This window comes from Chamaea fasciata, unplaced genomic scaffold, assembly GCF_029207755.1.
Source record: "Chamaea fasciata isolate MVZ Bird 193981 ecotype frontalis unplaced genomic scaffold, bChaFas1.0.hap1 SCAF_5, whole genome shotgun sequence".
Lineage (NCBI taxonomy): Eukaryota > Metazoa > Chordata > Aves > Passeriformes > Sylviidae > Chamaea > Chamaea fasciata.
In genome coordinates this window covers 53,210,529-53,225,715 of record NW_027094090.1, presented here as the reverse complement: position 1 = coordinate 53,225,715, position 15,187 = coordinate 53,210,529, and the positions used below count along the sequence as shown (strand labels likewise).

The 15,187-nt window shown below is 40.8% G+C and overlaps 1 protein-coding gene across 1 annotated transcript in view; it reads right to left on the bottom strand.

Annotated features, from left to right (window-relative positions):
- The window catches only part of ABCC9 (ATP binding cassette subfamily C member 9), a 68,578-nt gene that overhangs the window by 6,724 nt on the left and 46,667 nt on the right, over positions 1-15,187 (bottom strand). The window contains exons 27-35 of the mRNA XM_066183704.1: positions 14,162-14,409; positions 13,088-13,236; positions 12,237-12,306; positions 11,261-11,418; positions 9,312-9,404; positions 6,541-6,643; positions 4,198-4,299; positions 1,284-1,404; positions 183-313 (exon numbers count right to left, since the gene is read on the bottom strand). Of these exons, the coding sequence (XP_066039801.1) occupies positions 183-313; positions 1,284-1,404; positions 4,198-4,299; positions 6,541-6,643; positions 9,312-9,404; positions 11,261-11,418; positions 12,237-12,306; positions 13,088-13,236; positions 14,162-14,409 (1,175 nt within the window). The remainder of the gene's footprint in view (positions 1-182; positions 314-1,283; positions 1,405-4,197; positions 4,300-6,540; positions 6,644-9,311; positions 9,405-11,260; positions 11,419-12,236; positions 12,307-13,087; positions 13,237-14,161; positions 14,410-15,187) is intronic.

The window sequence follows — 15,187 nt, the reverse complement described above, 5'->3', positions numbered from 1 at the left end:
ATAAGCTTTTATCATTTTAAGTTCTTGATCTGTGTCCAGGGACCTCTGAGAGGACTGTAAATGTGTATACATCTGCCAATGCAAGTTGTTTATCTTGTTCTTCTGCTACTTTAGAAAGGAAAGCTCAGTAAAGAAGGATCTGCACCAGAATGAGGATGATGGGCAATTCCTTGACAAGGTACCTTTTGTCCTGGTTTGATATAGGCCTTCACATGCTTCAGAACAGGCTTCAGGTTGTTTTCATAGCGAACACACAGATTTTCAATCTTGATTTCCCCCTCCTGGGGCCAGTCTTTGGGGACTTGAGAGGGATCTGAAATAGTTACAGAAAAGCAAACTGAAATGAGTGCTGCCAGAGGATTACCCTTTACAACAGTCCCCTTTCCCCCTCCCTCCTGCCTGGGCACCTTCCTTTAAGACAGCTGGAGAAATGAAGCCTCAGTTCCCTGCCAAGGGGAGGCTGAGCTGGGAACTGCCTGGCAGGCACGTGGCTTCCAGATCTCCACACGCAGGGAGAGAGGACAGATACTAAAGCGTCTCTTGGCATTGCAGCAGGGAGAAGCCAAATGAGCAGAGAACACAGTGTCAGGGCAGTGTTAGTGGGGCCTTGGGTAGGTGACTGGCACAGGAAGGGCAGCTTGAGGAAGTTGTTACTGCCACACAACATGAGATGTTAATATTATCGCAGCTCGTGTTTCATCCTGATTTGCAAATACACAGCAGGTTTTGTCTCTGGACTAAGGAGCTTGGCTTTTTAGGGAAGGTTCTTGACCTACGAACCTTTTCTTGCACTTCAACCACTCCTAAAATAGCAATCAAAGCGAATTTGAAGTGTGTGGAGCATGAATTCCAATGTGCAGCTCAGAGAAGAGTTCCCTGAGGTCTGATTGCCAACGTGCCAACTATTCCTGTAGTCCCCATCTGCTACAAAGATCAGAGATTTTGAAGCATGTGACATTTCTTATTTTTATCCTTATTTTTGTTTTCTAAATAATTTACATGGATGTTTTGCTCATCTCGTCTGTAACTGTGGTATTTTCTGATTGTTCTACAGGGTCCTGCTCTGTCTCCTTGGCATTTTATAAGATTTTTTCTCATCTTGACTAACATAAGCAACATATTTTCATAGCTTCTTTTAGCTATCCTTGTCACTCACACCAGTGGCAGTTCCTACACCTCAGTGAGAACAGATTTTGGCCAGAGAGGTGTGTACATTTTGCATGACCAAGTCTACCATTCTTTCACATCACTATGTAAAACCCCAAAAAGATCAAGAGCAATACCCAGGTAGCCTTCATAGTTCTCCGACTCCATGTTCAGGAAGCTGTGTACTTTTTTCACTGCACCCATCTGCACTTCCAAATCAGCCAGATTCCTTACTACCCAGTTCAGGTAGTTGGTTATCTGCATCACAAAATGAAAACAAGGACAGGGTTCAGCCTCCTTTCTGTTCATCTACCCATCTGGAAGTAAAGGCCGGATACATTTATGAAAATTCATGGCCTGACTCAGCACAGTGCATCTCTTTTTAATATTACAACAGTTCAAGACTCAGTGCAACAGCATCAAATCCATGTCAGTCATACTCCAACACAATTAGCCCTAAGACAGCAATTTGGTGCTTGGTATTCTCATCCTTGTGTCTTGAAGGAGAAGTATGAAAAAATTGTACCTAAACTCTGAATAATTGAGGGAATCTCTTGTTTTCGGCATCTAATAATCAGCACTGAAAGGTGTCTTCTTTAAGTACACACAAAAAAGAATCAAAATTGAAAGTGCTGTTTGGAAATATTTTCTATTATGTGTAGTCTATTCTTTCAAAGACTGCAACTAAAGATTAAGAAAGTTCACTGTTTGCAAATATATTGAAAAGATTTTATGATAATTTCATTTCTGCATATTTAGATAATCCATTTCTCTCTGTGAAAAATATTAGAAGTTTTTAACATAGAAATATATGAAGGAAAAAATGTGTTGTCAGTTCAGTAATATTTCCTTCCTGGTTTTTATTCTCATTTGTAATGAAAATTATTTGATCAATAGTTAAATCAATAGCAACGGTATTACTTTTAGTAGATAATCATTGATTATTAGTTCTCTAACACTATTTAGTGGCTTAGACAAATTCTTTTCCAGGCAGGACTTACTATTTAAGGCTGAAAATTGTAAATCTGTTTCCTAAGTCTGTATTTAGGTACTTCTGTAAAAAAAGAAGAACTGACCTTATTAGGAAGAGCTGATTGCCAAGAACCCTTAAAACTTGAGATATTTTATATACTTGAATGATTTTTTAGAAACTTAAAAATAATAACACCCTATGCACAAACATATTCAGAGAAAGGCTTTGCCTTTTTTTTTGTGAGTACCAAATAAGGACTTTATCAAGACTAAATCACCCAGTCTCACTTCTTTACCACAAACCTAATACTGATGCAATAACCAAACAGTAAATTTCCACTGAGATTTGGCAAAAAAATTGTTGTTAATTTGGAGGACTTGGTTGCTTTCTTTGTCCTTATTAATATAGTGTTCTTGATGGGGTATTCTCTCCTTTATGTTCAGAAACCTGCTTATTTGGTGTCCAGCTTTTGAGTTAGGAAATTAGAGAAATGGGAAAGTTTGCAGATAAGCAAAACACTGGGAAACTGCAGCAGGCTGCTATCCTATCAGATCTGGCAGATTTGATAACACAGCCAGGCACCCAAAAAGCTCTGCCCACTGCCTCAGGCTCCATCACAGTTGTGCAAAGGAGTTGGCAGTGTTTATATAAGAGGAGAGAATAAGCTCAGGATGTCCAGTGTAAACACAGCCTTAGTACAAACAGTTTGCTCTCATACAGGTCCAAATATCAGCCCTCTCTCAGCTTCGAAGAGTAATTATTTAAAAAAAAACCCAACTATGTCAGGGGACACAGGTAATGAGTGATCCAGCTGCCTTCAAAAGCTCATCAGGGTTATTGTGGGGCAGGAGAGAGACAGGTGATCACTTGGTGCCTACAGCTCTTCTTCACCTGTTGTGCCAGACTTGAGCACATGCCTATTTCACATGAATGAACCGTTTGCAAACACAGGCTAAAAACAAAGAAGCCAAGGATGATGCAGACATCCCGGCGCTTCCAGATCCCTGCTAATGAAGCAGCATTACCAGGAATGTTTTCAGAGTGAAGCTGATGCCCTGGGACTGATTGTCAGTTGTTGACAGATTCTCACACTGTTGCAACAGCAGCACAGAGGGGATCCAAGGTCACCCTAAGGCAGCTGCTGAGGACTTTCTGTTGTAGCCGTGGGCTCATCAGAATTTATATGCAAAGCCAGATCTCAGGGTTAGACTCACACCTTTATACTTCCCTCATAATACCAGTGCTTGAAAGCAGACCAGTTTTTACTATGCTTGCCATGATTCCAAAAGTTCTTCCTGCCACTGTCATCATTCTGCCTTTGTCCCTACTCTTGTGGTTCATGCAGTAATATTTTGTCCCCACTCTCATGGTTAATTCATGAATACTTCTACTCTCTGTGGTGATTGTCATTCACTCTGTGCTCCTGATGAACACTCAGTCTCTCTTGCAGCCAGGTACACTAAAATGCTGTTCCTTCTCCTCACTGCTAGTGACAGTGGCAAAATGAACCAGTACTGGACCACTATAACCTTGTCATCCCTAAGTCCATCTCCTCTGCATTCCTACTGCTACCTGGCAGGATGAACCATGCCCACAAAGGTCACAATCCTCAAATCCATTCAAAATTGCATGGACAATCTTGGGCATCTCAGTAATTTCCCTCCAAGGGCAAAACCGATAATTCTGTTTCTTTGGCAATTATTTTATTTGGTCTCAGGTTAAAGATTACCCAGATGATGATAATCTGTATTTCCTGGCAGGTTTTGCCATGTAGAGGTGGAACCAGTGCTGTGTTGTACAAAACAGAGTGCTCAGCAGGTCCTCTTACGCACTTTTAATTTTCCTGCTTCACTTGGGAGCACGCAGGGCCTGGGAATGCTTGTGTTTTTTTAATTGGCTCATAAAACCTGAAGCAAGTCCAAGTTGCCCTGAACTCTCTCAACTTTGGCTTGAGTCCATTATTTGCAGGATTCTTTTTTTCAAGATTAAAAAAGCTAGGAGATGACCATGTACACATAAAAATACTATAAAATCAATGTGTTGGTCTGGAAGTTCTTGCACTTGGCCTTGGCACATACCGTCAGAGCATACAGGAGACCCAGCCCCACGAACCCCGAGTGTGGCCCTTCGGTGATGGAAGTGACAGCAGCAGTCAGGACAATACAAGCACCCAGGTAATCCTGGAATGAGAGACAGTGGGACAAAAAAGGAAGAAATGCAGCAACCAGGAGATTTCTTTACCTTTGGGGCAGTTCCACTTTACCAAGAATTGTTTATATAATGACATCTAGCCCTTAATTTTCATTTGGTTTTTTTTTCCCTGGAAGAGGTCATGGTTGTGATGCCCAACCTGAAATACTCAAAGCAACTTGCTGAACTCTAGCGAATTGCTGCAAATTCATTTGGGCTAGGGCATCCCATGATAGCCACCCCAAAAAGAGCAGGGATCAAAAAATCTAATAAGCTTATTTAAAAAAATCATGAGAAGGACATAACAGTGACAATCCTAATTCCCACCACTAAAACAAATCAATTCCTCCTTCCTTCACTCTCCTTCAGGTCTTCTCAAATATGGGTTTGCCTCCACAAAAAAGGAAGTATCACTGACTTCACAAAGTCCAGGAAGGCTTTTGGTAGAATTCATATAGGTCATGCTCATGTTTTATTGTCAGAAGCTTTGCAAGAGCTGGAACCCATTTTCTTGATGTTAACCTCAGGTTTGAAGTATATGCCATATGTCATCTCATGGAGTCAAGGTTCTGATGAATGGGATATAGTTGGTATTCCCACTGTCCCACTGCTGCCTGCATTACATTGACTTTGGATCATATTTTCCATTCATTTTTCTCCTCCTGTCTGATAATACCCTGTCAGGAATCTTTCCTTCTGAGATTTGAAATGAGGGATGCCTAGTTCTTCTGTCTACAAAATGTGTGGAAGAGCAGAATACAGACTCAAATTTTAGGGGGAATGGCTTCAAACTGACAGAGGGGGGAGTTAGATTGGATATGAGGAAGAAATTCTTCCCTGTAAGGGTGATGAGGCCCGGGCACAGGGTGTCCAGAAAAGCTATGGCTGCCTTATCTCTGGAAAGCCAGACTGGATGGGGCTCTGAGCAACCTGGGCTAGTGAAAGGTGTCCCTGCCCATGGCAGAGGTTGGAACTGGATGGGCTTTAAGGTTCGTCCCAACCCAAACCATTCTGGGGTTCTGGGATTCTGGGATTCTGTGACTCACACCTGTGCAGCATAATGGTCTTGAGTCTCTATCATCAGCTAGCATAGGACTTAAGAGCTGCTATTAAATCTCACAAACTTTTTGGTGATGTTAGTACCACTGTGCCATTAGGCAGAGCTAGATGAACTATTCCTTGGCAAGATCACATTATTTCTAATGCTCTGATGAGGCGAGGTGTATTGGACCAAATTTATTCTGCATGTAAGCAAGTCTAAGACTGTGAGACATTAACAGGCTTATTCCAGGATCAGCTATTGCTCTGTTATCCATCTGTCTTAGATTTGGAAGTAATTTCAGCTCATCTTGCATGCTGTAAGAGTCTGAAAGCTTCGAGCACATCACAAAAAATGGAGAATAACTTCGTTGCTCCAACAGGAAAAGAAGGTGAGTATACAGCCTTTGATGTGAGCATTAATCATGCCTGTTGCTATTTATGTCCAGCAGAAGCAGGCAACTGCTCTGTTTCTTCACTGCTCTTTCTGTTTAAGATAAATAAAGGAATTGCAGTTACTTTGCTTGCCTCTTCTTGCCTCGCAGATCAGGAAACTCCCTCATAAAGAGCCCCCACAAAACACAGGAGCCTGTATCACTGTCAGTGGCTGCATTGTGCCCTGCTGTCATTCTCTTTCTGGAGTCTAGTTCTGCTATCTTTCATGATATCAAACAATAAAACCACAAACAATATGGCCCTGCATGGGTTTAGCTTAGAGATGTGGGATTAAACTTGCTGCTGGAGAGATACTTCAAGACCTGGGAGATCAGTGTGCCTAAAACAGCACACGGATGGCATCCTGGCATCCTGGCATAAGGATGGCACAGTTCACAAAGCCACTGAAAAGCCATGTTCTGCCTTGAAAGCAGTTCCTGCTGTGGCAGGTCTGTGGATGCTGCACAGTAGTAGAGAAAGTCTTGTCTGAAGTTATGTAAATGTTTGCTCTTGCACTCCCTTCAGACGCTAGACAGCACAGCAGCAGAAGATGAGGCAGACTTGTATTTTCTTACTTCTGGCCAAGAAAGCTGAAAAAAACCCTCTGGGTTTAACATAACAATCTTGATCTATTTTAAGGAACTGTGTGTATAATCTCCTCGTGAGATTAATACTCGTTATTATCTTCTCTGCATCAGCCAATGTCTCTGTTTGCTTCCAAGGTTTCAAAACCATGGCTGGGACAAAACTGAACGTACCGTCCTGACCTCCAGCCATCTGTTGGCAGCTGACAGAAATAAGTAGGCAATGTTGTTCGTGTCCGTCAGCTCCAGCATACGTTGTTTAAATCTGGCTTCGTGCCTGCCGAGACCAAAGTTGTTACATTACAACACATTTACACACTCACACACAAAAGGGTGAAGAATTTTTCTTCTTCCCTCTGCCTTCCCTCCCCCCAGCCCAAAACTTTTTGCCCTTCTGTTTTTGACGAAGTTTGGGTTAAAAGCTCTTCCCTAAGAACGCGTACCTGCTCCCACAGCTCCCCATAGCCAGAGTGACACAGAGTAGGGAAGGATTTGTTTGACAAGAAATTCTGTTGGGCTAGGGTTTGGACCAGAGACTGTCTCCTCAAAGAGACTGCGATGCCAGCATGCTGGGACAGGTTTTGTTTCCCAGAGCTGATCCACTTTTTATAGCTGTGGATTGTAGTCCACTCCTCCCACAGATGAGTGCTGCTGTGGCCCCTCAGCTCCTCCTCACCGACCACTAGCAAGGGCAGAGGGCTCACCTGTCAGCTTAGATCTGATTTCAGAAGTTACCTGGCCAGCTGCAGGGCTCTTCAAGGGGTGACATCCCTAAGGTTCCAACTAACATGGATGTAGAGTGATCTGTAAATCAAACCTGTCAGCTACTCAGCTCAGCTGTTTTCTCAGGCAGTCACACTTTGCCTAAACAACTGGGAAACTATGATCAGGGAGAGCTATAGCTCATGTCTAAATCAGAAAAATGAGTGGTGTTACCTCCACCGCCACTTGTTCCTCTCTCCCCAACACAATGCCCATCACATTTAAAAACCAGTTCAAGGATGCCAGAGCACTGGAGAGCCAAGATACACTTTGGGAGGGGAGGAGGAAATCTCTGTTGGTGCAAGTGTATTAAATTCATGATGTCTTGCACAGTCAGATGAAAAACATTTTGTTGTTCCATATTCTATTGTTTGGTGAATATCCTCACTTGATTAAACCAGCTGAATTTTGGTTAGCAGCTCAGTGTCTGGTTTATCTTCCATTTCAAAGTCTCAGGGCCCCGCTGTGAAGCACCTCTAATGCCTGTTCTTCCAGAAATTTCCTTTTGTTTTCCTACTATTTCCTGCTGATATTTTATTTCCCTCTGCACGGCTTGTAAACATGACAAGCAACCTCCCCAGAACAACTGGTAACAGTAAGGATGTGGGCAGGAACAAGGATGCACTGACTACTCTGCTCCTCTGCTTTCCTGGCAGCAAAACTCCTGCTCTCCTAATGGAAAATCTGACATGCTCAATCTGTGTTTTCATCCACGTTCAGCTCATCTTCTGGGCACTTTCAGACTTTTATCCTGTCGGATGACGAACAGCAAAAGTCACTGAGATTGCTCTCTGATCCAACTTAGTGCTTTGTGGTAAGTTACGTGAGGAGCCGCTCAATTTTATCCTGGAACATCCTGAACCCAAACTGCAGAGAATGACTAAAGGACCATCAGTAAATACGAGCTTGCAGACACTAAATGCAGGAGACTTCAGGTTTGATGGGCAGTGGAGCACAGGCAGGGAAATGAAATGGCTTTGATTAGCACCAGAAATCTTGAACAACTCAAGTGTTGGCGTGTCCTCGGGTTGCCTTTTGCTCTCTGCCATCCAAGCCCACATTGCCTTTTTGTGAGGCAAAAAAGAGTTGAACCACTCAGAAAAGTGCTAAGCTCCTTCACTTTCCTCAGGAGATAACCTCAGGTTCATAACCTTCCTCAGGTGATGAAAGGCCACTCTGAACTTCTTGAGAAGTACTCAGCATACATCGGCATGAGGTCCTAATGATGACTTCCTGTTTCAATACATCATTCTGTTGATAGAGCTAGTTAAAGCATTTCCTGTTGATCGCTGGTTCACACCTCTTCAACACAACAATGTTTTTGCTTGTCTTTCCACAGGTGTTACTGCAACATTCTGTGCTAATAGCTGGGGTCCTAAAGCTTAGCTTGATGTGAGGGAACAGACTTAAGCTTATCAAATAGATGTGGAAATGGCATTGCAGAGGGATATGCTCTGGTTTGGAATTCTACATCGTGCAGAATGGGTGCTAGGTGCACTTACTGGGAAAAAACCTCAAGCTGAGCTGGCACTTTGACAGAGTCATAACCATAATGGAGTGAACATAGGAGAGTTTGGCCTATATTTCACGTTGTAGAGAGAAAATATATGCATGGAAAGCTGGCAAAACTCTCTGGATCTTACAGAATTTATTTTTCAGTTTTGATCAACAAAGGGAGGTTTTATAACATTAAGATCAATTTCGGTTCTGCTGAAGTTTTCTTGGAAAGTCTCTCAAGTTGCACACTGCCTTTCAGTTGGAGAGAGCCATAATGATGTCTCCCTGCTTGGGAAGTGGGTTAAACACAGAACTGATTCAGGGGCACTTGGATATAGCAGGGGATTTGAAGGGGCAGTGCCTCTGCCTGCTTGGCAAAACAAATCTCCCTGCTGTCCAGGTTAAAGACATGGTTAAAATAGACTCATTAAAAGTTTAAATATCATATTCTAAAAATGTAATAATCTTTAATTCAGTGAAACACCAATACATGTGTTACTGAAAATATGCAAAATATTTAAAAGGCACGGAAAAGCAACAGGAAAAAAAAATCTATTTTCTTTTTCAAAATAGCTTAATAAATTTCTTCAAATTCAACAGTTTGCCCTCAGACATGCTCCAAGGAAGCTGATCAGGCTGGCCTGACCCCCAAGCCTCCCTCTAATAAATTGTTTTACAAATTTTACCCAAATGCTCTGATGGTGGTAAGGCCTTCAGCTGTCTCAGAGAAGTGACACAGCAGAGGGAGCTGGGTGCTGTCATCGAGTTCCTGGAGGTCCCTGGGAGTACAAAAAACAACAGATGCCCATTACAATGTAAACCTTTCTGTCTGTAGAAATTTTGCTGCACATCAGACAAGAACAGACATTTTATGTATTGCACATAGACAAATCTTAATTACCTTTTATTCTCGCAGATTCTGATAAATTAATATAATTAACTTAAAATCAAAACCATTGATTTAAACTTTCCAGCATGTTATTTGTGACTCTTAGGTGAAGTATATGAGAGGATCTGTGTATCAGGAAGTTTATATATTTTATGATAACAGCTGGCCTAACAAAAAAAACCTTTATTTCCACATAAACCTGGCCTTTCTTTCCATATCTGGAAGTACCACAACATGCTGAAAGTAAAATATTTCAGATGACAGCAGATCTTCTCTTTGCACTGTTAACATTGGTTGTAGTAGAGACAGCACTGACAGAGAAATAATACGTGTGATGAATTTCCCTAATTACTCAGCACTACCAAGACCTGCGTGGAGCAACAATACTTAAGTCCAAAAAGTTCCAGTCTTTTAAAAGAGGAACATTTTCCAAACCACAGAAAAAAAGATTACATCTTTCTGTAACACTCTGCTATTGGCATAGCAGCCACTTGTACAAACAGAAGAAAGTCCAGATCATTAGAGATTAAAACTTGTTATCAAAATCCTACAAATTTTACACACTGATAGGCCAGCAGAAACGACTGCTCGATGTTGCTGAATGTTGCAGTGCACAAAAGTGAATTTGCTGCTGATGTTTTGATGATAAATATCTTTCAAATTTATGATGGAAAATACACTGACGTTTTTGAAAGATGTAATGGAAAATACAACAAAGAGTCAAAGAGCTGCAAGAAATACTGTAAATATTTGCATTTCTAAAAATTAGTGAGGCTTATATGACTGCAAAGGACTGCATGCAAGTGAGTTACAAATACTGGCTGAAGCTATTCCTTCATCCTACATTTCCCAAGACTAATTTTTAGGGAAATAAATTGGATGTTTTAATTTTTATTGTTCATTGAAAGAACACAAGTCACAACTCAAGTGATTTTAAAGAGTTTAATTGAGGAGAATAATTTGAGAGGGAAAACCATGTCTCCTTATTTGTCAGCCACCTTGAGATCTGGTGTACTGCCACATACAGCTTCAGTTTGGAGGTTTGGTGGGGCAAGAACAAGGTTTCTGAAAAATCTCAGAGAAGTTAAGCAAATTATTTCAGATTTAAACATTTCTGGTTTGTGAATTCTGATTACAGAGTTTTCTCATAAATAAATCTTGGAAGATTCTGGCTGATAACAAAAGACTAATTGATTGAATTTAAGAAAAAAACTTCAAATTACTTGCTGAAGATGTTTTACGAAATTAGAGAATGAATTTAGCACCAGAAGCATGGCTCTTTTTTTTGCTGAAAAAATTGTAATTTTTACATCCAGACAAATCACACTTAATATGAAACGCTGTACAGTGGAAATAACTTCCTCTGGAGCTTTTTTCCCCAATATGAAGGAAAAGTTGCGATTCATGTTGATCTAGGGAGTTATTTTCAGTTCTCTACTAACCCTCAAATGTCAAAGAGGAGTTTTGACCATATGCAAGCTCAGCTGATTAACAAACTCCATGTTCATCTGACTCTGGAGCCAAAAAAATCAATTCAGTTGGTGTTACTTCCCCAGATACCCCATTTATAGCCAAGTCAGCTGGAAATATTCCCCAGTGCATGTCTCAAACTCATGCCTCAGGATCAAAAGCAGGATGCCATGGCCATTTCCCCCATTTTTGGCTCCTACAACCTCACATTCCACCACAGTTCTTAAATACAATATTTCATGGAGGAAACTTTCAGAACACTTCTTTAATACGTACTTGGAAGCAACCCTGAAGTATTTCTGGATGAAATAAAATGCTATTCCCAGGGGCACGAGGGCCACAAGGAACCACGGAGTGGCATAGGAGATCATCCCAATGGCTGACAGGCAGAGCAAGGTGGATCTGGTCAGAGACTCCAGCGTGGGAGGGATGTGCTAGAGGGAAAAGAAAAACATCCATGAGGAAAAAAATCTGTGGTAGCACCACTATAAACCTTTTCCTATGAGAAAAGTGGAATAATACCACTAGGCACTCATTGATAGTGTCCTAATATCAGGAGTCTTTTTGTTTCTGTGGGTCTCATAGCCAAATGCACAGGGGTTAAAAAACAAGTCAGTAGGTTTTTGTTTTCTAAAGGTCAGAGTTTCAAAGATTATGGGGAAATGGGAACTATTTGAATCTCATTTATGTATCAGGGAAGGAAGAGAAAATTGTTCTTGATATGCCAGATATTTAGAGAAATAGAATGCTCTGTCTCAGAATCTCATTTTTATTCCATGTTCCCATCAACATTATATCCAGGATTATTGTTCATGCAAAAATTTTAATGCCCAGCCATGGTGAAAGCCCTTCCTCTCCCTGAATGCTCTAAATCCACATGCGCTGTCAGCCACAGTGGAACATTTATTTGTCACACCTACTCCCATATATTCAAAGTTGTTACATTCTATTATGTTTACTGCTTTGAGCCCAAAATCAGATGTTTTCTTAATTCAGATCTTCCAAAAGAATCAACCGGTCTGCGCATGAAGAAATTGAGCCACCACCTCCCACTATGTTTATTTTAATGGTTACCTGCACTCATTATTACAAATGAGTGTACTTTTTGCTTTAATTGTCCTTATTATCATTCTCAGAGCCTGGTTTTGCTGTGCCTTTCTCTACTGAATATTTTAGTACACCATCTTATTCAGGATCTACATGAAAAATTGCAAAGTCAGGATAATAAAACAGAATATATTGATGCATCTACCTGGTCAATGATATTTGTATCAGCAGAGAAGCGATTTAGAATTAGCCCCAGCGGAGTCATGTCAAAGAACCTGTTGGACAAATTAAAACCAAAAAGTAACCTGTAGAGGAATTCCAGCTTTGGATTAAAAGCCCAGTCAGACAGAACACAGAGCTGCATACAACCATTGTCTAAAACCAAGTAATAAATATGAATAACACACCAAATCATCTTATCTGCATGCTGACTGTCTAAATGCTTCTTTTGGCATTTTCCCCTGCAAAAAAATTTGTCTCCTTTTCCAAAAACCTGCTGTCTTGTGTCCCGATCTTTCCTTCTTGCTTATCAGGATTTAAGATCCCTTCCAAAAATCACAGCCTGTTCCTGGCGGCTGCTCAGCCTCCTTCTAATGGGCACCAACCCCAGATGTTTCATGGAAGCACTGTGATAAATTTATTTGTTATTCAGGCATCCTTTTGGCCATCCTGCTGCCTGTGAGGCCCTGGGTGTTGTGCACAGAAGAAGCCTTGGTGTCCACGTGGTTTGACACCATGGCCAGTGCTCAGAGCTCGAGCTGGCTGCCCTGGAGCCTGAGCTGCCCTCAGAGCTGTTCTTGGCCCCCCAGCCCTGAAGGGGTGTCAGCTTTCTGAAACATTTCAGCCAGATAAAAAACAAAGGCACAATTTCACACGTTCTCTCATGGAATGTTATCCCCCTCCCCCCACCCCATGATTATCTCACTAATTATTTTACTTTTTGGGCCTTAAAGGAGACTGATCAAATACAAGAACTTTTCCTTGGAGTACCCTTGCAGCTGCAAAGAGGACAGGTTTTGACCATGTAGCTTTCCAGGGACATCATTTTTGCTGTACCTGATTGGTCCAAGGATGATCTTGTTGAGGAGATTGTGGTGTAGGTTCTTGGCTGCTGTGAGGCCCATCCACTCCACAGTCAGGGATGTGATGAGGCAAAGGACAATCCCAGCTCCGGAGAGGATGCTGAAGACAGCTACATGATAAGTCTAGTGGAATGACAAATACATCAATCCTAGAAATAAACATCCATTTTTCTTTTCTGCTAGGAAGTTCCCAAGGTGCCTGGTGCCCAGTGCCCATCAGTTACCATATCATATCTCTTGTATTACATAACTATATATCATCTTTGGGAAATAAAAGAACTATAATGGAACTGCAATGATGGAATTGCAATTCATGAATTCCACATAATTAGAAGTTCTGGCACTTCTAAAATCCCTCATTCTATTCTACCTCTCAAGACCTTGAAATGGTAGCTCTTAGAACTGTGAAAACTGATTATGTGGACAAATACAAAGGACTGTTAGCCACTTAGGGAAACTGAGTGCTTGAACCTCTCAAGAATTAAAACATTTGAGAGATGTTGGAAAGTTTCACTTTATTAAGTTCAAGCACCATGAAATTCCCAGAGCAAATCCTAAACTGATTTGCCAGCAGCAAATATAGCAAATTTAAGCCTTCTGAAAGTCTAGTAAGTGGATTCCAGTGAGATATTGTGCATGAGTCAAATTTACAGCTATAAGCAGATTGTACTTAAGCAGTACAATTGAAGACTTTCATTATTTTTTTTTTTCTGGCAGGACACTACTTGACAGCCAGTACTTAGGAAAGTGTGGTCATTGACTTAGAAGGCCAGTTGTAAAATCCAGACAGAAAAGTTTAGTAAAATCCTCCTTATTTGATAGGCCAATTATTTTTCTACCCTCAAATATGCTTTTGTTTCAGTTCTGAATGTTCAAAAAGACTGATAAAATTTGAATTTCCTTCTTTTTACCATTAAGAATCCGTCCATTCTGTATAATAATCTACCTGTCGTTTCAATCCAGCTGGCTTCTAGATGAACAGCAAATAATTACTTCAGAACATGTTTTCTTTAATTTTTTCCCTGTAATGCTCCAAGATCTGCCTCACCTTCTCTGTGCTCTTATCCTCATCAGCATTCCTGGCTTCATTTGTATTGTCCATGGATGTCCATGTAGCAAGCCAGTAATCTATGGCCACGATAACTGAGTGTTTCAACAGCTTGGAGAAAATCATCAGAAAGAGCAAGAAAAATCCTCCAGAGGTGAGATATCTCCAGCAGGTTTTCCATGGCATCTTTGTCCTGAGCCTCAAGACAGTTGACATGTTATCATCTTCATCTTCTTCCTCTTCCTCCTCTGTGACTCAGACATTTGATCAAGTTAGCTTGGATTCAATAATAACTATACCTTGTTTTACGGGATTTGTTGGATTTTTCTTCTGCTGCTTTGAATTTTAATTTTAAAGTCAAAGTTCAATTTGTCATTTGAGAACAGCAAACATCTCAGACATATTTTCATAAGATTTCCCCTGTGCTCTTTAAGCAATTCTATAGTTTGCCAATCTTTGACTTGTCACAATTTTGTTAAGAAAAAAAAATTTATGAACCAAGTCTTCACTACTTACTATTTAGAGCAGAGACCAGGCCTTTCCCAACCTGTTCATCAGCCTTTATTATACAGTCAGCAGAGCAATTTGGAAGAATTTAGAAAACTCTCAAACCTTTCCATGCAGACTCCTCATCATCTGCTTGCACAAAAAAGTTTATTTTTCCCTTCAATCCAGAGTACTAAAATGATAATTGATTGCATTCTATTGAAACACAAATGGTGAAAGGCTACCACTGTGGACATATATATTTCAGAGGTGTATAAGCATGAAATTAATTTTTTTTTATCCTAGATGATAAGAATATAGATCTCACAGCCCTGCAGGCTGCACTTGAGGAAAGGAAATGTTGACATGCTCTTGACAGCTACTTAATTTTTTTTACCTTTACAATGTTTTCTGTTGTACTTCTATCTCATCCCTCGATAACTACAGGCACTGTGAGTCAGCAAAGAAATTAACTTGTTTTGATACACCCATATCTCTGCATGATGTTTAGGGAAATATATGGAGAATCCCTTAAACAAG